The 20,915-nt window shown below is 46.9% G+C and overlaps 1 protein-coding gene across 2 annotated transcripts in view; it reads left to right on the plus strand.

Annotated features, from left to right (window-relative positions):
- The window catches only part of SMIM10L3 (small integral membrane protein 10 like 3), a 358,844-nt gene that overhangs the window by 22,583 nt on the left and 315,346 nt on the right, over window positions 1-20,915 (plus strand). The window contains exon 2 of one of the 2 annotated variants that reach the window (XM_078665142.1): window positions 10,505-12,961. In XM_078665142.1, the coding sequence (XP_078521268.1) occupies window positions 10,505-10,525 (21 nt within the window). In that variant the 3' untranslated portion in view covers window positions 10,526-12,961. Of the gene's footprint in view, window positions 1-10,504; window positions 12,962-20,915 lie in introns of those variants that run through there. The other variant, XM_078665141.1, reaches the window with a different exon arrangement.

Here is a 20,915-nt window from a genome sequence, read left to right on the forward strand (position 1 = left end):
AAGACCCTGTCGTCGACGAAAATCATCGTCGACGCAACTTCTACATCGACAGTGACCTTCTTGTCACTGAGGCCTCAGATGATTATGTCTTCGGCTTCATCCCCGTCAACGCTAGTCTCCGTCTCTGTGAAGCCCATCTCGTCGACGAGGGAGATAGTGCCTACTGTCGACGACAAAGACTAGAAGGATCTCGTTGACGGCTGCCTCGCCGACGACTACCTCGTCGTAGATGACCACCTCCTCGACGAAGATTACCTCGTCGGCGAAGATTGCCTCGTCGACGAAGACTTCATTGTTGTTGAAGACTTCATCGTCGACAGTTTTACCTTTGACTGCAGTTCAATCAACGACGACTCCGTCAACGCTGCAATTATCATCTTGCACAGAATTGCAGGTCTGGTCAGCGTCTACGGCTACGACAGCATCTTCTTTGTTGCAGAGACGCGCTTCGACACTGGAGCCCCTGTCTCCATTACATATGTCTCCAACTAAGGTACCTCTTCAGGTTCCTGAGCAATTACTGGATTCTGAGGAGAGGGAGGAGGACTCTGAAGTAGATGACAGGTTTCGCACAGCCAGAAGCCCTTCAGAATTGTTCATTAAATATCAGGAGGATGACCAGGATGAACAGCCTTCCACAAAGCCTGTGGACCCACCTCCTCATACCATAACTACAGCTCAGATGCCTCTAGCACTACTGAACAATCTTCAATATATGTTAGACTATTATCGCTGGTTTCCTCCATCTGAATCGGCAGAGTCAATCAATCAATCACAAAAATTTGTATAGCGCGCTACTCACCCGTAAGGGTCTCAAGGCGCTGAGGGGGGTCGCTACTGGTCGAACAGCCAGGTCTAGAGTTGTTTCCTGAAGGAGAGGTGATCCTGGGTCAGCGGTAGGCGAGTGTGGAGGGAGTTCCATGTCTTGGCTGCCAGGTAGGAGACGGATCTTCCTCCGATGGTGGATTTCCGAATTCTTGGGACGGAGGCCAGGGCGAGGCTGGCGGATCGGAGCTGGCGGGTTTGTGTGTAGAAGGTGAGGCGGCTGTTGAGGTACTTCGGGCCCATGTCGTGGAGAGCCTTGTGTGCGTGGGTGAGGGGTCTGAACGTGATCATCTTGTTGACGGGGAGCCAGTGCAGGTCTTTCAGGTGGGCAGAGATGTGTCTGCGGCGCGGGATGTCCAGGATGAGTCGGGCTGAGGCGTTCTGGATGCGCTGGAGTCGTTTCTGGAGTTTGGCTGTGGTTCCAGCGTAGAGGGTGTTCCCGTAGTCCAGACGGCTGGTGACGAGGGCTTGGGTGACCGTCTTCCTGGTTTCGGCATCAGAAGATCTTTCGGAGCATGCGCAGGGTGTTGAAGCATGATGATGAGACGGCGTTGACTTGTCTGGTCATCGAGAGGGAGGAGTCCAGGATGAAGCCCAGGTTACATGCGTAGTCCGTTGGCTTGGGAGTGGTGCCCAGGGCAGGGGGCCACCAGGAGTCGTCCCAGGCGGAGGGCGATGATCCCAGGATGAGGACTTCGTCTTATCTGAGTTCAGTTTCAGGCGGCTGTTCTTCATCCACTCAGCGACGTCTTTCATCCCTTCGTGTAGGCTGGTTCTGGCGGTGGCGGGGTCGTTGATGAGAGAGAGGATCAGCTGGGTGTCGTCAGCGTAGGAGATGATGTTGAGGTTGTGTTGGCGTGCGATGGCTGCGAGGGGGCTCATGTAGACGTTGAAGAGGGTGGGGCTGAGAGATGATCCTTGTGGTACGCCGCAGATGACTTCAGTGGCCGCGGATCTGAACGGGGGGAGGCGGACTCTCTGGGGTCTTCCGGCGAGGAACGAGATTATCCACTCCAGTGCCTTCTCTTGGATTCCGATGTTGCTGAGGCGCTGCACTAGGGTGCGGTGGCAGACAGTGTCGAACGCTGCGGAGTGGTCCAGGAGAATGACGGCCGCTGTTTCCCCGTTGTCGAGCAGGGATCGGATGTCGTCAGTGGCTGCGATGAGGGCGGTCTCGGTGCTGTGGTTGGCTCGGAAACCGGACTGCGAGTGGTCGAGGGATCCGTTCGTCTCGAGGAAGGCGGCAAGCTGTCTGTTGACGGTCTTCTCGATGACTTTGGCAGGAAAAGGGAGGAGCGAGATGGGGCGGTAGTTCTTGAGGTCGGTGGGGTCCGCTGTTGGTTTCTTCAGGAGGGCGCTGATCTCGGCGTGCTTCCAGCTCTCCGGGAAGGTGGCGGAGTCGAAGGAGGTGTTGGGATGCGATGATGGAGTCGGCTTTTTTGAAGACGTGGTGGGGGCAGGGGTCGGTTGGTGATCCGGAGTGGATGCTGTTCATCGTGCGGGCGGTGTCTTCGGTGCTGACCGGGGTCCAGGCGCGGAGGGTGGTGGTGGGGGGCGTTGGTTCGGTGGTAGGGTGCGTGGTCTGTGCGCCGAAGCTGTTGTGTATGTCTGCGATCTTGCTGTGAAAGAACGAGGCGAGTGAGTCGCAGAGGTCTTGCGAGGGAGTGATGTCGTTGATTCCGGCGCTGGGGTTGGAGAGCTCTTTGACGATGCTGAAGAGTTCCTTGCTGCTGTGGGCGTTGTTGTCCAGTCGTTCTTTGAATGCTGTCTTCTTGGTGGTGCGGATCAGCTTGTGGTGTTTGCGGGTGGCGTGCTTGAGGGCAGTCATGTTGTCTGTGGTTTGGTCGTTGCGCCAGGCTTTCTCGAGGGTGCGGCAGTTCTTCTTGGAGTTCTTAAGTTCGTCGGTGAACCAAGAGGCTTTCTTGCTGCCGGGTCTGCTGGGAGGGGTCCCCAGAGGTGCGAGGTCGTCTGCGCAGTTGGTGATCCACTGTGTGAGGTTGCTGGCTGCTTCGTTGGGGTCCGTTGTGCTGGCGGGAGGGTTCTGGCTGAGGGAGGTGGTGAGCTGGTCGGCGGTGATCTTGTTCCAGCTCCTGCGAGGAACCTGTTGCGAGTGGTGGTGGGTCGTGGTTCTTCTGAATCTGAAGTGGACGCAACTGTGGTCAGTCCAATGAAGTCCGGTGGAGTGGCTGAAGGAGATGTGCTTGCTGGAGGAGAAGATGGGGACGAGCGTGTGACCGGCGTAGTGGGTGGGGGTGTTCACCAGTTGCTGGAGTCCGAGGTTGTCCAACAGGGTGGTGGTGTTGCTGTCCTTGTTGTTCTCCAGGTGGAAGTTGAGGTCCCCTAGGAGGATGTAGTGAGGGGAGGGCGTGCGGGCTGATGAAGTCTGCGATGTCTTCGCTGAATTGTGTGCGTGGTCCCGGGGGTCTGTAGATGAGGGTGCCTCTGAGGGTGGTCTTGGGGTCGGTGTGTATCTGGGACTGGAGGTGTTCGGCGGCGGTGAGGGTGTCGTCGGAGTTGGTCGTGATGCGGATGGTGTTCTTGTGTACGATGGCGATGCCTCCTCCAGTCTGGTTGACGCGGTCCCTCCGGGTGATCTTGTAGCCCTCCGGGATGGCGATGTCGGGCGCTGAGGAGGCGTTCATCCAGGTTTCCGTGAGGAAGGCAACGTCTGGTGATGTTGTGTCGAGCAGGTTCCAGAGTTCCACGGCGTGTCTGTGGACGGAGCGGGTGTTGAGCAGGATGCACTTGAGGTGGTTACTGCTGGTGCTCGGCTTGGCGGGTGCGGTGCAGGTCCGGAGGCAGGTGAATCGGCAGGCTTGGCAGGTGAAGGGTCCGTGGGTGCATTTCGGGGTGGCTCGGTAGCAGGCGGGGTTACGGCCGGCATCGAGTGCGTTGAGGGTGGTGGCGTCGTAGGTCCGTCGGGTGGGCTGGCAACGGCGGGGGCCAGGGGTTCTGGCGCTGGGCGCAGACGGGCTTGCCTTTGGCGCGCCTTCGGCGCACCCGCTGCGCGTTTGCCGGGCGGCCTCCATATGAGGGGCTCAGGGAGGGAGGAGCAGCTGGGAGGCGGGAGCGGGGTGGCGAATGGGAGCGGCGGGGGGGCGGGGCCGCAGGGAGCAGCGGCGGGAATCAGGAGGCGGGAAGCGGGGGGCACAGCGGCAAAAGGGGGAGCGAGGGGGGTCACAATACAATATGGATACAGAAGGCATAAAAGGGGGGGAAACAAAAAACAAACCTAACACAGTCACAGAAGGCAAGGGGACCTGAGGGGAAAACGACAACCGCACAAGGTTACCACGGAGACAAAAAAACGAAGGAAAAGAAGCAACAGCAGTCAGAACGTAGCGGCCACGCGGTGGCTAGGGGGGCAACCTGCCTGGTAACAGAGTCCGTTCCACCGACACCTGTACCTCAAGCTTCCACCTCGGCATTTAGGTCTCCTAAATCCCCCTCTCCGGTGCCATCGCATCATTTTCCTGATGTAAACTCATCTGATGATGATAGGGAGGAAGGAGAAGTGGATGATAGATCTCTTATGTCGAAGTGGGACGAATACCAAATTCAAACTCCATCTCCTTCAACTCCAGTTCCCATTGACTCTCCTCCAGTGGACATTGGTGGCTTCCACCTCCTCATGGAAAGGGCAACGCAAAGGTTCCTTCTGCCCATGGAAACAAAAAAGGATGAATGCTTCCTCTACGATTTCAAGGATCAACCAAGGAGGCAGATACGGACTATCCCCATTATCGATTTCATCTGAAAGGAGGGGTTGAAGGTCATGACGACTCCTGCCTCTATCCCTCCAGTTTTGCCCCGGCTCGACAAAAAGTATAAAGCGCCAGACAATTCACCGGCATGCCTCAATGGTCCACCAAAGGCTGACTCAGTAATTGTGCAAGCTGCACAGAGACGGGCTAGGAATCCTTCCCCCAATCACAGCCCCACCTGACGGGGATGGCAGACGAATAGACTCAATTGGAAAAAGGGTCTCCAACATGGCAGCGACGACAGTCCATGCGGCTAATTTACTAGCCACCTTGGGTCGGTACGACAGGCAAATGTGGTTGGACATTTCCCCATATATTAACATGTAATCAGAACCTTCAAAGGCTGAAGCTTTAAAGATCCTACAGGAAGGGGAACATATCTCTGCTGAGATCATAGATTCTGCCGTGGATGTCGCATACACAGGATTTAGACAGCTAGCGGGAGCTGCTGTGTTGCACAGGCAAGGCTGGTTGAAGGCAACATCTTTTCGCCAGGAGGTTCAGGTAAAGATTATTGACATGCCGTTTGATGGAGAGTCATTATTCGGCCAACACGTGGAAGAAGCCCTGCAGACCATCAAAAAGGACAGACGACTAGATCTCTCTGTACTTTGCAATTTCGTAAGCCGCCCTGTTGTGGTGCTAAAGGACGTGGATCGTTCTCTAATCAAGGGGGCTACGGCCAACAAAGATCATATCAATCGTATCAAGGAATTCAGCTATACCAGCCACAGAGACTGTAGTCGTACGGACAGCGTAACACGTCCTATTCACAAAATAAGAGGAAGCCCTCCTACCCTACTGCTGACGGTATTCAAATAAGAAACCATGACAACTGCCACCTGCCACCTCTTCTGCCGCAGTCCCATGTAAAGGTTGGAGGAAGAATCTCTCAATTTTACTCAAACTGGTCTGCAATAACATCATACAAGTGGGTCCTGGACATCGTGGCCAGAGGCCATGCTCTAGAGTTCGAAAAGTTTCCTCCAAATTTTCCTCCAAGAGGCCCACCTCCAGCTCATCTCAAGGAGCTGTTTTCCCAGATAAATTTGATGATACAAAAAGGAGCGATCCAAAAGGCCCCCCAGTTACAGTGGGGAACAGGATTTTACTCAAGATTTTTCCTGATAAGGAAGAAATCGGGAGAATGGCGTCCCATTCTCTATCTTCGCTCCCTCAACAAATACTTAAAGAAGTTGTCCTTTCGGATGTTAACGCTTCAGGAAATCCTCCAACTCCTGCCAGCGGGGGATCACATGGCCACCCTCGACCTTCAAGACTCGTACTTCCATGTTCCAATTCTTCCCAGACACAAAGTTCTTGCGGTTCAGAGTGGCTGGCCGGGACTTGCAGTTCAAAGTCCTTCCTTTCGGACTACAGTCAGCACCCCAGTTGTTTATCAAGGTTCTAGCACCTGTAGCGGCGCACCTCCGTCTGGAAGGGATTCAGATCTTTCCTTATTTGGACGACTGCCTTATCCAGGCGAATTCTTTTTCGGACACAGCCACCCACGCCCAGAGATGTCTGTCCCTATTTCAATCGCTAGGTCTCTCTATCAACCTGGACAAGTCCCATCTTGTTCCTTCGCAAAGACAAATGTTTTTAGGGGCAACGTTGGTCACACAGCTGACCCAAGCCTTTGTCTCAAACGAAAGACAATAAAAGATCTGCAAACTGGCTCGCCTTTTAAGATCATAAAGGTCCGTTTCAGTCCGGCAGTTCAAGTCCTTTTTAGGAATGATCTCTACTTGCATCCCCTTGATACCCAACTGCCGCCTCAGGATGAGGCCCCTACAAGAAGAACTCAACTACCAATGGTTGCAGGTTTTGGGATCGTTTGACGATCTTGTTCATATCACTCCTCGGATGCGAGAAGCCTTCCTCTGGCGGACTCGGAAAAAGAACGTGGAGAAAGGATGCGCATTCCTAGAAGAAGCGCCAAATTTTACCATCACCACAGATGCGTCTCTCGAGGGATGGGGAGCACATCTTCAAGTGCTGACTGTCAGCGGCAAATGGAACCTCCAACAACGGAAGTGGCATATCAACCTGCTGGAATTGCAAGCAGTCTTCTTGGCCCTGAAATCCTTTCGAACCGTCATTCTAGTAGCCTCAGTATTAATTCGGACGGACAATACCACAAGTATGCACTACTTGAACAAGCGGGGAGGAACAAGATCTGCCCTTCTCTCTTTCAACAAGCCCAAGAAATCTGGGACTGGGCGATACGGCACAGGATCAGCCTATCGGCGATACACGTACCAGGAGTTTCCAATGCCCTGGCGGATTCCCTCAGCAGATCCACGGCATCCAGTCACGAGTGGGAACTACATTAGCCAACGGTGGATCGAGTCTTTCAAGAGTGGGGCCACCCCGATCTAGATCTATTTGCGTCCAATCAGAACAGCAAATGCCTATTCTTTGCAAGCTGGCTTCTCCACATGGAATCTCAGGAGAAACACGTTTGCGATAAATTGGTCGCGAATATATGCTTACGCTTTTCCTCCGATACCGTTGGTTCCCAGAGTTCTCAGGAAGATGAAGAAAGAACCTTGTTGCCTGATTCTCATTGCTCCCAGGTGGCCTCGCCAGTTCTGGTTCACTAAACTTCTCCTTCTATCAGAATGCGATCCCATTCAGTTTCGACCAATACCGAACCTCCTGTCCATTCAGAACGGACAGATCTGCCATCAAGACCCTGCATCTCTGAGATTAGCAGCCTGGCGCCTGAACACCTTGCATTTGCTCATTTAAATATTCCTGCGGATTGTAACGAAGTGTTAGCTAATGCTCGAGCACCTGCCACTATAAAGACATGCAGACTTAAATGGAAAAGATTCTGCATGTGGTGTCAACCTGCCAATATTCATCCGATTCTCGCAAAACCTGAACAGATTTTACCATTCTTCTTACATTTGGCAGGGTCAAGCCTTTCTCATTCTACTTTAAAGGTGTTTTTGGCGGCCATTTTAAGGTTTCGGCAAGATGGTTCCAATTCTCTCTACTCGGCTAGGATTATACAGCAATTCTTTAAAGGACTGTTTCGAATGTTTCCTCCTATCCGGCGGCCTCCTCCATCCTGGCATCTCAATGTGGTACTAGCGCAACTCAAGCGACACCCCTTTGAACCTATTCATAGAGTGGATTTCAACTTTCTATCCTGCAAGGTGTCTCTACTATTGGCCTTGACTTCAGCTAGAAGAGTCAGTGACATTCAGGCTTTCACCATAAATTCGCCTTTTCTTCAGTTCACTTCGAATTCAGTAGTGCTACGCACTAATCCCAGTTTTATGCCAAAAGTACCTTCAGACTTTCATCTCAACGGGCGAGTCATTTTAAAGACTTTCTTTCCTTATCCGCAATCCCCTGCCGAAAGAGCGTTGCATACCCTTGACATCAAAAGACGTCTCAAATTCTATTTACAACAGACTTCTACGATTCATAAAACTGATCAATTGTTTGTTGCCTACGGTAGAATACGGCAAGGACATTCAGTGTCAAAACAGACAATAGCTCGTTGGATTTCTGCTGCTATTGACTTCTGCCGTCAACAAGCTGGAAGACCTTTGCAGACAACTCCAAGAACACACTCTACAAGGGCGGTCTCTTCCTCTACTGCTCTCTTTGCTGGTGTTCCTCTTCAACAAATCTGCAGAGCGGCGACTTGGTCCAGCAGACACACTTTTACCAAGCACTACTGTTTGGAAGCTGCTAGCAATGCTGATACGTCAGTGGGACAAGCTGTTCTCCGCAATCCTTTCAAATAAGGTGAGCCTCTGTTCTTCCCTTCTCCTCTGAACTGCTTCTCAGACGCTTACTATCATGCCTATTATATAATAGCATTGCCCTGTGGTTGGAAGCTTGCATGTCTTTATGCATAATTATAGCATTCTTAGTATGTTATTGCATATGTATTTTCTATACACATGTTTATGTTACAAATATTGGGTACTGCTATCTACTCTGATTCAGGCATGTGAAGCTATGAAAGACACCCCAATACTGGAGAAGAACAATAGTTACTTACCTGTAATCTGTGGTTCTCCAGTATTGGTGTCTTTCATAGATTCACATGCAACCCACCCACCTCCCCTCAGAGGCTGATTTATGCCCTTATCTCTTGGTTACACTCTTGTGCTAGACAATCTGAGAGCCTGAGCCTCTGAGGAGAACATTCTGGTGGGTGCTGTCGCCTGATTGGCTGCAGTTTGGACTATGTATAATGACTATGATAGTCATAGAGGTGGAACTTTTTTCCTTGTAGCTTTGTGCTACTTTACTTTCTGGTTTTATGCTACCAAGGGTTTTGGTTATTATGTGCATAGTTATTGCTTTTTTATGTACCGGGGGACTCCCACTCTGATGACGGGGAATGATTCAGGCATGTGAATCTATGAAAGACATCAATACTGGAGAACCACAGATTACAGGTAAGTAACTATTGTTGATCTGGGACACAGCCCAATTGTCTAAGTGCTATTACTGACAATATTCAGATTGGGATTTAGCTCAGCCTCCTTAAACTATTGACATATTTCGATCAACCCCTTCCATTCTTAGTGTTAACAAATTGTCAGTCACATTTTCTGTTAGCCCAATGTTGTATTTCTCTCTCACATTATACTATTAGCGGTTTGGTGTGTTATTTTCCCTACAGTGGTTTGCTTGTTTGCATTACATTTTGCATCTTAAAGCTGCACCCAACCAATGCATGTATTATCAAATTCAAAACTGCTACCACCGATACACCCACCATCAATTTCACCAGTAACCCGAACACTAGTACCACCAATACCTCAAACATCACTGTCAATTATTTGCAAAGGTAATGCGTCTGGCCTTAAAGTTATATGGAATGGAAACATGATTGTGCATGCCTGTGTTTGTATGCACTGTCACAGTAAACCCAGACATGTTGGCTTTGCCAATTCTTGGAATAGTTAGCTAAACCATTTTCTGTTTGTAACTGTTTTCGTTGCCTTGCATCTGTGTGTGAAATAATTCGCCTATTTTGTAAACCAACCAAGAATTTAAGCTTTCTGTATGTCTAAGTACTAAGCAAGAAACTTTCACAACACAATACAATCTCAACAATTCTATTAGGTAGTTTAACATCAAATGATTTACAATAGTAGCTACCACTCTTATGTGATCCCGCAGTCTGCATCCGTACTGAAAGTTAATAGCTGGTGCAAACACTTTAGATCCAGCTACAACAGATCTCTATTCCGTCACGTCACTATTGTTCGAGTGCATACAATCTTGAATTTGTGTGCACTTCAACCATGTTCAGATTGAAGCCTTTTCAAGTTGTAGTTAGCTTATTATAGGTGCAAATATTTCAAGGAGTCTTGATTTCCATTACAACCAGTTTTACCAGCCAGCAAGTTTCTTCTGAATAGTAACTTTCCTGAGGAGAATGTAGTCCCAAATACTTTTAATTCTGAATGCCTCTAGTAGGTAAATATTATCCAATTAGATCTATCTATATTACCTTTTGAAAAGTGCAGTGATTGACGACATCATTCTTATCCATATCACAGAAGGTATGTAAGTTCTGACAGTTTTCAAAACAGTATAGTAGCCGTGATGTCCTCTATATTAATATGTTAGGTTGAACTCACAGTTTCCATGTGTCCTCCGAATGATAAACAGGAGGTTCAGAACTGTTTTGAAAACTGTTTCTTTGGATTAATAAGAACAATAAAGATTTGTAATTGAACTGAAATCAAGACTTCTAGAAATAATTACGCCTTTGAATTTACTGCAGCCTGAAAAGGATTTAAACTGTATAAGATTGCTGAGTGCCCACATTTATTCAAAATTTTATACGGAAGGATTATCATTTGCTGGGTGTATTTCTTTGAAGTCATGGAATTGTAGGTTAATTTTATGTTTCTATTCTTTTCTTACAGGTGCATATAGAAATCCACTAATATGCCGAATCATTAGCTGCGTTATATAACTAATGAATTGCCCACACTACAATCAGTTTTATTTGTAAGTGTTCTAAATAAAACAGAAGATGGATGGAACACCCACAGCAGATATATCAATTGTGCATGTAAAGGAACATAAAGAAGACTGTATGACAAGTAAACAACAGTGTGAAATTAGTAATTATACAAGTGACAAAAATACTTGTGGACAGAATGCTGTCTCTGAACTTCAGGGTCTGGATGTTTCACTAACTAAGTTGGAAGTTGATTCCCCTCACAGTTTACATCAAGAACTTTGTCCAACAGAGCTTGAAAATGCTGATTTTAGGAAGAGATTGCCTTACATATTTAAGAAAAGGCCTAATTTGTTACAAGAGGGTATAGCCAAATATTCAAAAAGACCCGGTCTGGAAGATTCCACAGCTCCTTGTTTGCCTCCTACAAATGAAACTTTCAGTGAGATATTTTGTTACCTCCATAGTTCTTCCGTAACAGACTGGCTGGAGAGTGCTTACATATCGATGACTATGCTAAGGAGGTGGTGTGATATAAAAGATAATTTTGTACAATTTGGACACTTCTGGCTCTCTGACGTACCATATCCTCAAATGCTGAACCTGTTAGCTCTGGAAGTTGGGATTATTGAGGATGAGTTCTATTTCGCATTTCGTAAAGCATTATATTCTGGTGTATTAAAGCTGTCTGATTTGCTGGGCATCCGTTCTGCAATATTGACTGAATATCCAGAAATGCTGTCAGGCCGAAGGGGCCAGTGTCTTTTTCTAGACTATCTGACCCTCATGTCTTCAGAGAACTCAATGGAATACAAGAACATGCTTTCCAATGTGAAAAACACAACAAATGATCCTCAGATAACACAGGTGTTATTAGCAATGCGAGCGTATGCACTATCTAGTGTTTGGCATGCTGTAGTTCAGGTAAATACACAGTGCTATTGCTGAAAAGACTAAGAATGCATTTTTCTCATGCTGAAAAGCAAAATTAACGTTAACAGGAATATCAATGACTGGTTAAACTTGAATGGAAATTGTAACTTTATTATCATTCTTCTCTATGTCTCAAGTACTCAAATATTATAGGATTTCTCTGAGCGTGCCCAATGAAATTAGGTTTGTATAACACAAGGGTATTTTAACAATTTTATTTACAAAATTCAGCGCATTTCGTTTATTTTAAGGAGTACTTTTGTATTATAAGGCATTCTACAGGGGATGCAAGTAGCAGAGATATTGTTCACCCCCACTGCCCCACTTTTGCACTGCATTATTTCTGCCTATAAAATAGCACCTTCGCATGAGCCCCTGTTTATTCTGCATAATAATGTTCCCACTTTGACTATTCCTGAACTTTTTTAGTCATACTGGTTTAGGAGTATATATCATGTTAATGGTGGACAGTTCAGAATTGTGATTGGTTAGTGCAGATATTTGAAGCGGAGCATATACCTGATAACTACTTTTGAGATGAAATGTCGTTCTGTGTAAAAGATACAAGTTATACCATACTTTTATTTTTAATTGGAATTGGAATGCCCAGCATTAATATACAGCTAATCTAAGAAAAGAGCATTGCCATGAGGGCTTTTAATATGAATGTTTAGGCCAACAGTTCACTATAATCTTACTAACATTTTACACAACATTCATTGTATTGGATGAAACTGAAAAGGAATTTTATTTCTGAATTAAATGCTAAGCAAGCTCTTTTCCGCACTCCGGTTTCCCCAATTTAAGTTTGAGCCCAACGTTTTATGAAAAATAAATTTGTAGGTAATCTTAACAAAAATCACGGTTTTCCATTTCCATTAGTTTTTCATTATTACCATTAAGAATATTGTTAAATTTTACACTTTTCATGCCAAGTTTCATCCTGTCTTGGAGAGCGCAGTCATTGAGTAATTCCCTTCAGATCGTAAAGATAATATCTCATTCTCAAACACTTTTTTATTCATTTTGTTTTTGTTGCCATCCACCGTGTTCTTAATCTAGAATAAATATTAACATCTGTTTAAAATGCTCTCCATCTCAAAGAATTGAGTGTTTTTGTAAAAGCTATTGTGGAGATGGATTCAGCACACCTATATAGTAGTATTATATGGTAATATATCTCATTTCCTTTACAATTATTTAGATGATTTCTGAAAAATCGATATATCATATTTTGAGGGTGCTGAATATTTGTCAGACCTATTGAGCTTTAATGCATGAATGCTTTCCAAAAATACTAACCCATGAAGCTTTCTAATTCTTTCCTTAATTCAACATTTTTAAAGAAGTTAAGGTTTTCAGTATTTCACCCTTTCTTTAATTCGTTGGGGTCATCAGTTTTTGCATGCTTATTGATCTGATTATTCTTAGCTTGGTGGCTCTAAACAAAGTGTGCACTTTTCCTAAGAATAATTTGCTCTATTCATTTTTACTGTCTGGTGTGTTTTGTCTGAAGGAAGCACTTAAAAGTTACTTTGATATGCTATTTTTTTAGGTTTCGAAACCTGGCGAGGGGCGAAGCCCCTCCCAGATCGAAATCTATTGATTTCAATAGTGAGGTTAGGACAGCCTCTGTTTCCAATTGGCTAGCTCCATAAATGGAGACTAGCCATTGGGAGACAGAGGCTGTCAATCGCGCTTTCTCACGAAAACGCGATTCGGGGGCGTTTCTGGTGCTTTTTTTAAGCCCCGCCCCTTTGTCCCGGGCCGCGCTGCCATTGGCTGCCGGCCCGGGACACCCCCGTGACGTCATTCCCGGGCCGCGCTGTGATTGGCTGCCGGCCGGGACACCCCCGTGACGTCAGCCAATCACAGCGCGGCCCGGGACCTGACTTGTTTTTCTTGTTTTTAATCTCGCCTCAATAAACAGTGTGTTGTGACTTTTTTTTAGTTTAGAAGTTAATGCAATGCTAAGGTCGCCTCAAAGCGCTCATTTTGGGAAGGGACAGGCAGAAAAAGTGGCAGAGAGGAACGATGGATCGTGGGCATAGCCTCGTGAACGGATGGAGAGATCGCACCCAAAATGCTTACATTCAACTGGCAGCTTCCTTTGTGCCGGTGGTGGATGTGAGTTACAAGAGATAGAAACAAGACTAGGTAGGCAGCCTTGGTGTTCAGCAACCTTGACAATCAGCACACGTGGCAGGCCTCTTAAGCTTTAGGCCCGTGCAGTTATTGTTTGCTTTTACAAAGTAAGCCGAGCTGCAGATGTCTCCTTTGGTGTGTGGGGCGGTTTCATGCGTACCACCAGCAAGAAAGGTATGTCCCCATTATAGAGCTATCACAGAAAGCTACACATTTTGTGTCAGATTAAAATAAGGAAATTCAATAGGGACAACTGACTATGTCGGGATATTTTCATTTACCAGTAGCATAATCACGCCCGTGTATATGTTGAGGTACAAATTAAGGGATTGTATAAGGGGTTTGGCAAGAACCCCTGGAAGCCGGTTTTTGGAAGGAGGTACAGAGAAAGCTACCAAAGACCGAGAGAGTGGAGAGAGAAGGAGAGAAAGAATGGATAGAAGGATAGAGATGGTGCTAGGAGATGAAGGTAGCGGGACTGGTTTGAGCATTTTTGTCAAGCCTGCTTTTGGTTCCCCAGTCTGGCCCTGGCCAGACAGGTGCGGCTCCGCGATTACTGCTGGTGTCACAAATAAACATCGGGTTTGGTTGTAGGTAAACGTATTAAAGCAACGGAGGATCGGCGCTTGATGTTGTGTATATGTGTCCTGTGACTATTATATCACTGTTTGTTACGTAAACAGCTGCTCAAAACTCGATTGACCGCCTCACCTCTCAGCAGAGAGCTTTGTGCACTTTTTTTATTTCAGAGGCACGAGGGGTGAAATGCTAAGTGACTGAAGTTCCTATCCTAGCGTAATGTTTGTTTCCATCTCAATTCCTACATCCCACGTATCGGAAATGTCCACCCACTCGAGCATAATGGTGCAAATAGTAAAAAAAAAAGTATTCATAAAAAAATCCCTTAACTTGGCAAATGCATTATTGTATAAAATAGTAAAGGGAGTGGCTAAATTCGGCGTACACTGCAATCTGCAGGCTTGCTGCCTGGGTGAAGATCAAACGTGTCTCGAGGGTTTGTGGGCCAGCCTTTTGCGCTGTGTCTCGGATCACACAAAGCGCTTGCCTCAAAGAAGCCGCCTCTGCTTTGTCGTCGCCACTTTCACAAACACGGAATGTGCTGATGAGCGCGGAGCGGGGGCAGTTGTCGCCTGTTGGGGTCCCGGGTCGCTTCTTTTACCTCAAGTGTCGGCCTTGGCACTTCCCTTTCACACGGTAAACAACGAAGGTGTTGTGGGGGAGGACGCCGCGTTTTACAACAGTATTTCACCCTTCGCCCCCTCCAAACCAGAAGACCGGGACATCTCGTCCACATCGAAAGGGGTCTGTCTGTCCCTGCGCCCCGGTCCCCACAGGCCAGGGGAGCACGGGCGGATGCACGGGCCCACAATACTTTGGTTCAGGTACACTTCAAAGACATCACTGAACTGGAAATCACCAAACTAGCCATTTAAACATGGACGGGCAAGTAGCTCTTGAAGGACTGTTTTGCACAGGCGCTATTTATGTATAAACATGACAACACTCGTGCCACACCCGATGGCAAACGAAAAATGACGAGAACACACGCACAGAAAGAAGGGCCATGAAACTCCTGCACTTCGTAGATATTCGTTAGGCCTTAAGCTGACTGGGACCCCCCTCCCAGTCCCTGCCCCACAAGGGCGGCAGGAGCCTGCCTTACACCCCTAGTCACACCGGCTGTCCACCTTTCCTGCTATAACACATAGGTTTAACGACATGCACGAGAAGCTTCCACCCCAACCCCACCAGACCTGGCAAGACAGCTAACGCTCTTCTGACGTGCTGATTCAGACCTTGGCCTAGGGTGCTGTTGTGTGGCGCAGTTCATTTTGCACCCGGGTCCCTTTCCTCGTAACACTTTTTTTAGGTTTCGCCTGGCGTCCGCTGCGCAGCAGCGTTCGCGCAGGTGAAATCTGTTGATCTACACTATGTGGCAATGTCCCGCCTTAGTCTACCATTGGCTAGCTCCATAAATGGAGGCTAGCCATTGGCAGACATTGTTGTCCGTCACTCTTTCCCCCGTCAGGACGCGAATCGGGGGCGTTCCCGTGCGTTTTTTAAGTCCCGCACCCTTTTTTCGTCACCCGCCCCTTTTTTCGTCACGGCATTTTGTTTTTGTGTTCATTACGAGTATGAGAGGTAAGACCTTTTTATTATTTATTTTTAGTAACTGTGTTTTCTGTTTCTCAGCCTTGCTCTGCCAGCGCTGCTTCCTGTCACGCTCTGACATAAATGTAAATGTAGTTGAGCTTATATAGCGCACAGCTACCCGCAGTGGGTGTCCCGGCGCTTGCTTAGGGAACCCTTCCTGGTATTCCCCTGTGAAATAGCAGGGTATCCACAAGGTGAAAGTCAGGCATTCCGCCGCGAGGGGCCGTTGTGGAGATTAAGCAAGCTATTGCCCAGAGTCGCAGAGTGTGAACCCGTGAGTCGAGGAGGCACCGGGGCGAGAATTATCGAGTCCGAGGAATTTTTAGCCCAAGACCCGCCGAGGCGGGGAATTGAACCCTGGTCCAGGACCAATCTCAGCTTCCGGGTCTGCTGCCTCTAACCCCTGAGCCACACTGGCCCCTTCTGTAGGGCTCTCCGCCCCCTCTTCCTTTTCAAACACACTAAGCCTCCTTTATGCAGTACCATTCGAAAGCTTTGCGTTCTTTCTGTAGACTTGTATTTACTGTGCCCTGTCGACAGTCTTGTTGTTTTGTGCATACCAAGGCACAAGTAGTTCTGCAGAACAGTGTTAGAGTGCTCGAAGTGGTCATGTGTTAGGTATCGGTTGCCGGTCAGAAGCAGAGAGCGGAGCCATGTGCCTGGCAGTGGTAAATATTGGTGAGAGGCCGGTCAGGAGGCGCAGCACAACAAAGGCCGGTCCGCCGTCTGCAGGCGTCCCCGTATGGCGAGGCACAGACCGGCCCTTTGTTTGGCCTCACGTTTCCTGCTGGGCTCCGAGAAAGCCCTGACATTGAAGGATGGGCCTCCCCCGCCTACCGCCCCGTCTGCACGCACTCGCCTTTTGTGGGAAGCGCTCCACGTCGCCGGCCCCCTCCCTCCTACGTCTCTCCGTGTCGTGCGCGGGTTGTTTCTGCCCGGCTGGCCACCGTGCGTCACGCGGGTCTCTGGGGCGCGAGGGCCGGTGTTTGTAGTCAGTTTTTTAGGAGGATTGGGGCGACTTCGAGGCGCACACAGATTTCCCCTTCCTAACGTAGTGCGTTTTTTTCAGTTTTTTTGGGACGTGCAGTTTGAAGGGACTCTAATGGCCAAGTCGAGGGCGGAGAAAACGGCACCGCTGAGCAAACTCTTCTTGGCAGGGGCAGTGTTTTCCCTGTCACCGCAGAGCGCCAGTCTCTGACGACAAGGAACCACACCGACCCAGCCCCCCTCACTCAGGGGGCGTAAACTTGAGCTTAATAAGGGTCTTACAGAAAGAAAAGGCCCTGTTCGTTGGACTTTTTTTTGTTATTTGTGCAGAGCCCACAGCTAAACTAAATGGGAGGGGGTTGGAAACAGTTGTGACTAAAGTTTGTTTTATGAAGGCAAATAGGTTGTAGAATCTGGGCGCACACGTTTATAAGCCATGCCGGAAATTAACTTTACTCTTGATCTACTGGCGACGTGCACATTTTCTTTCGGCCAAGTGAGCTGTAGTATGTCTATCAGAGACACATTGGGGGAAATCCAGATGGTTAGAGTGACTGATAATTATGCATTTATTCGAAAATGCAAGGCTTGGGTATTCAAGGGCGGCATGAAAAGCACAATGCAAATACCATATCAGTGCGACGCATCATAGTCACTAGGTGTCCAAAAGTAGTAACCCCTCCTCCATATCAGTTCCAGTAAAAACGAGAATTAATTGGATCCGTTTTATATGTCCAGTATTAGTTAGTATTTCTGGTATATTCAATATCCCCTTTCCTCTCCGAACAAACATTTTGTATATATTGGTAGTTCAGCCCCAGGCAGATCTAGTGTTAAAAAACTTCCTTTATGCTTCCTATACGGAAAGCGCTGTAAAAATGCTCTAAGTCCAGTGAAGTGTTTTTTTTCCCAACACTGCACCACTTCAGCATTTGTGAAAGATTAAGCTATTGACATTGTAAATGACAATGCCATTTATTTATCTGTTTTCAAAACCAACACATAAATAAACAATTTGTCATTTACAATGACAATAGCTCTAACTTTGTCAAAGGCGAAACCGTTGCATTGTAAATGCTTGTTTAATGATCTAAATGAAAGGTAAGATTGGAAGACATTCTCTAAAAATAACAGTGAAATAAATTGCTTCAAATCAAGTGATGTTTGATCACAGGGAAAACTAGGGTGTTTTGTAAGCTAGACTACTCGTACATATTAGCTAAATTGATTGGTGTTATCCAATAGTTTTTTTTAAATTATAATTTTTTAACCTACAATATCCATATCAGTCAGAGAAGTGCACTAGCTTGAACAGTTTAAAAGAGAAACTGCAACCAGGAAGTTGCATCAGGCTGGCATTAAAATGAACAAATTGCTTCGCCCCTTTAAGGCGCTCAAGGGACTGGAATTCTCACCATGAGCAGTAAGGCTACTGAGACGGTTTGATTTTTCCACTCATGTAGCATAGATACAAGAGTACTACTACCTTGATAAAAAAAATTTGGGCTGAATGCAGGTTTTCTTGGTCTTTTGTTATCGCTTTATGTTTTTAGAAGTTTATTGCTTTTTAAAGCAAGTTTGTATGAGTTAGAAACACTTATTCTACATTTTTGTGGAGGTATTTTAGTCCGTCTCCATTATAGCCTTTGGTGACAGCATGTGTGGATATCGTGGGGAGTAGGAGGGGAGAAGCAGATAAAGAAATTAGTACCTGACTAACAGCACGAGCACTGAATGGACCACAGAAGGACAGAAGTGAAGCTGGCATTCACTGGCCAATTTGGACACAACCTGGAAGGGTGAAAGTGAAGCTGTTGAATGTTAAGGAATGGGCTGGCTCTAAGCCTATTATAATAAACAAGCCCTCTCGCAAGCAAGACCTAAAAATGATGATCACAACATATGAATGACCAGATTCTCAAAGCGAATAAGAGATGTGACCTTTCTTTGAAGATGTCTGTCATACAGCAACATGTTACCATTTGCTCCTGAAGGTTCATTGGGGGAAACCCTCTCCTCACACATGAAATGATGAGTTCACCCTTCCACCACCTGCATGTTTGACTTGATCTCTTTTGTGCCTCTTCACTGATAATCTTAAATGCTTGAAGAGTACCACCCATGTGCTTGGGATGGTGAACACTTGAAAAATCTATTCAGATTAAAACACAAGCCTGATAGAATCCAAATCTGATTTATAAGCAGCCCGTTGCATGGAAACTAAAAATTGCTGCTGTATACTAAATGAAAACATGAAGAAGCTGAGGAAACTGCAGCAAGATATGCTTCTTCAACGAAAAGTTGAAATTTGAAACTCTTCCCTTAATGAGTAAATAGCTTTCCATATATCGTCATACTTTATACTTGCAGTTGCTTCAGTTCTGTTTACTGGCTCCTGTGAGAAAGTTACCTGAACACAGACATTCATTCTAGGTTTCTATTGGACAGCGCATGTACTGTCTTATAAAACATTTTTTTTTAGACCTTTTGTTTTCTAATAGTGGGTTTGGAGGCCGCCTGTTGCTTACCAGCAGTTGGCTTCATTGTCACTCATTTGCTTGCTTCTTATTATTCAGTTGCCATAGGCTTCCCTCCTCTTCATGCATGTATCCCTCCCCTGGGGCATGGATGCTTTACTTATCATTCCACTGCTCACTTTTAGGCACTACTTTTCTTTTAGTTTAAGCACTTGACCAGAGTCTGTTTTTACAGTTGCTTCTTTTGTGTACTTCTCACCTCTCGGTTTTCCTTCTAACCTCACTGGTCCATGTTGCTTGCCCCCACCTAATGTTACCTCCTTCCCTTCCTGGTCCATATTTGCCCCACCCGCTCTCCTTCTCCCTCCCTGGTTCATGTTGCATGCCCCACCCACTCTCCTCCCTCATCTGTATTGCTAACCCCTCACTCTCATCCATGTTGCGTGATCCTCCTTCCCCACCCCACCTCATTCATGGTGCTTGCACCCATCCTCACTTCCTCGTATGTTGCTTGCCCCCACCCTAAGCCACTTCCTCATTGGTGTTGCATGCCCCCACCCGTCCTCTTCTTCGTTGCTTGACCCCGCTTTCCTGCAATCCCTCATCCATGTCACTTGTCCCCGCCTTAAATTCTACCGTTGTCTGTGTCATTGCTTGCCCCCCTTGTCCCCACCATAACAAAACAAGCATTTACAATGCAACGGGCTTGCCTTTGCCAAAGTTAGAGCTATTGGCATTGTAAATGACAAAATGTTTATTTATGTGTTGGTTTTGAAAACAGATAAATAAATGGCATTGTCATTTACAATGTCAATAGCTTAATCTCTCGCAAATGCGAGACCTATTGCATTTGCTCACACACACACACAGAGACTCACACACACACAGAGCCCCCCCACACAGAGCCACACACACACACAGCGATACTCTACTCCACTAAACTCTGCTCCACTGACACTCTACTCCACTCCATTCTATGCCACTACTCTACGACTTTTATGTAACTCCTTCTATGCCACTTTATTATTATTAAACATTTATAGAGCGCATGGCTACCCTCGGGCATCCCAGCGCTAAACAACTGAGTAGAGAAACCGACATTTTTAAGCAGCTATTTGTTAGAATAACCATGTTTTTAAAAGCTTCCGGAATGGTAGGATGTGCATCAGCGTGGAGGTGTAATGGAAGCATGTTCCACAGTTTCGCCACATTATAGGCAAAGGATCTTCCTCCGCATCGTGTCCGCCTGATTTTTGGAACAACTGCGAGATTAAGGTTAAGCGATCGCAGATTCCTCTTAGGGCTTCATGCCACTTGACTCCACTCTGACAATCTACTCCGCTCTATGCCACTCTACTCAACACACTCTCCTCCACTCTACACCAATCCACAACACTCAACTCCGCTCTGGCACTTAATTCCACTCAAAACTACTTAAGTCTATGCCCTTCCACTCTACGACACTCCACGCCACACTCCTTTACCCCCCTACCAGCATACACTATGATGTACAACATTGCTTTCAGTGCTTTAATGCAGTCTGGGCTAATGCGCTCTAGAAATGCTACAATTAAAACATTGGCAAAGCCAATAGCTCTTGCATATGAGGGACCTATTGGCTTTGACAATGTTTGTTTCAAACATATTTTAAGCGAT

Source organism: Lissotriton helveticus, chromosome 10, assembly GCF_964261635.1.
Source record: "Lissotriton helveticus chromosome 10, aLisHel1.1, whole genome shotgun sequence".
NCBI classification, from domain to species: domain Eukaryota; kingdom Metazoa; phylum Chordata; class Amphibia; order Caudata; family Salamandridae; genus Lissotriton; species Lissotriton helveticus.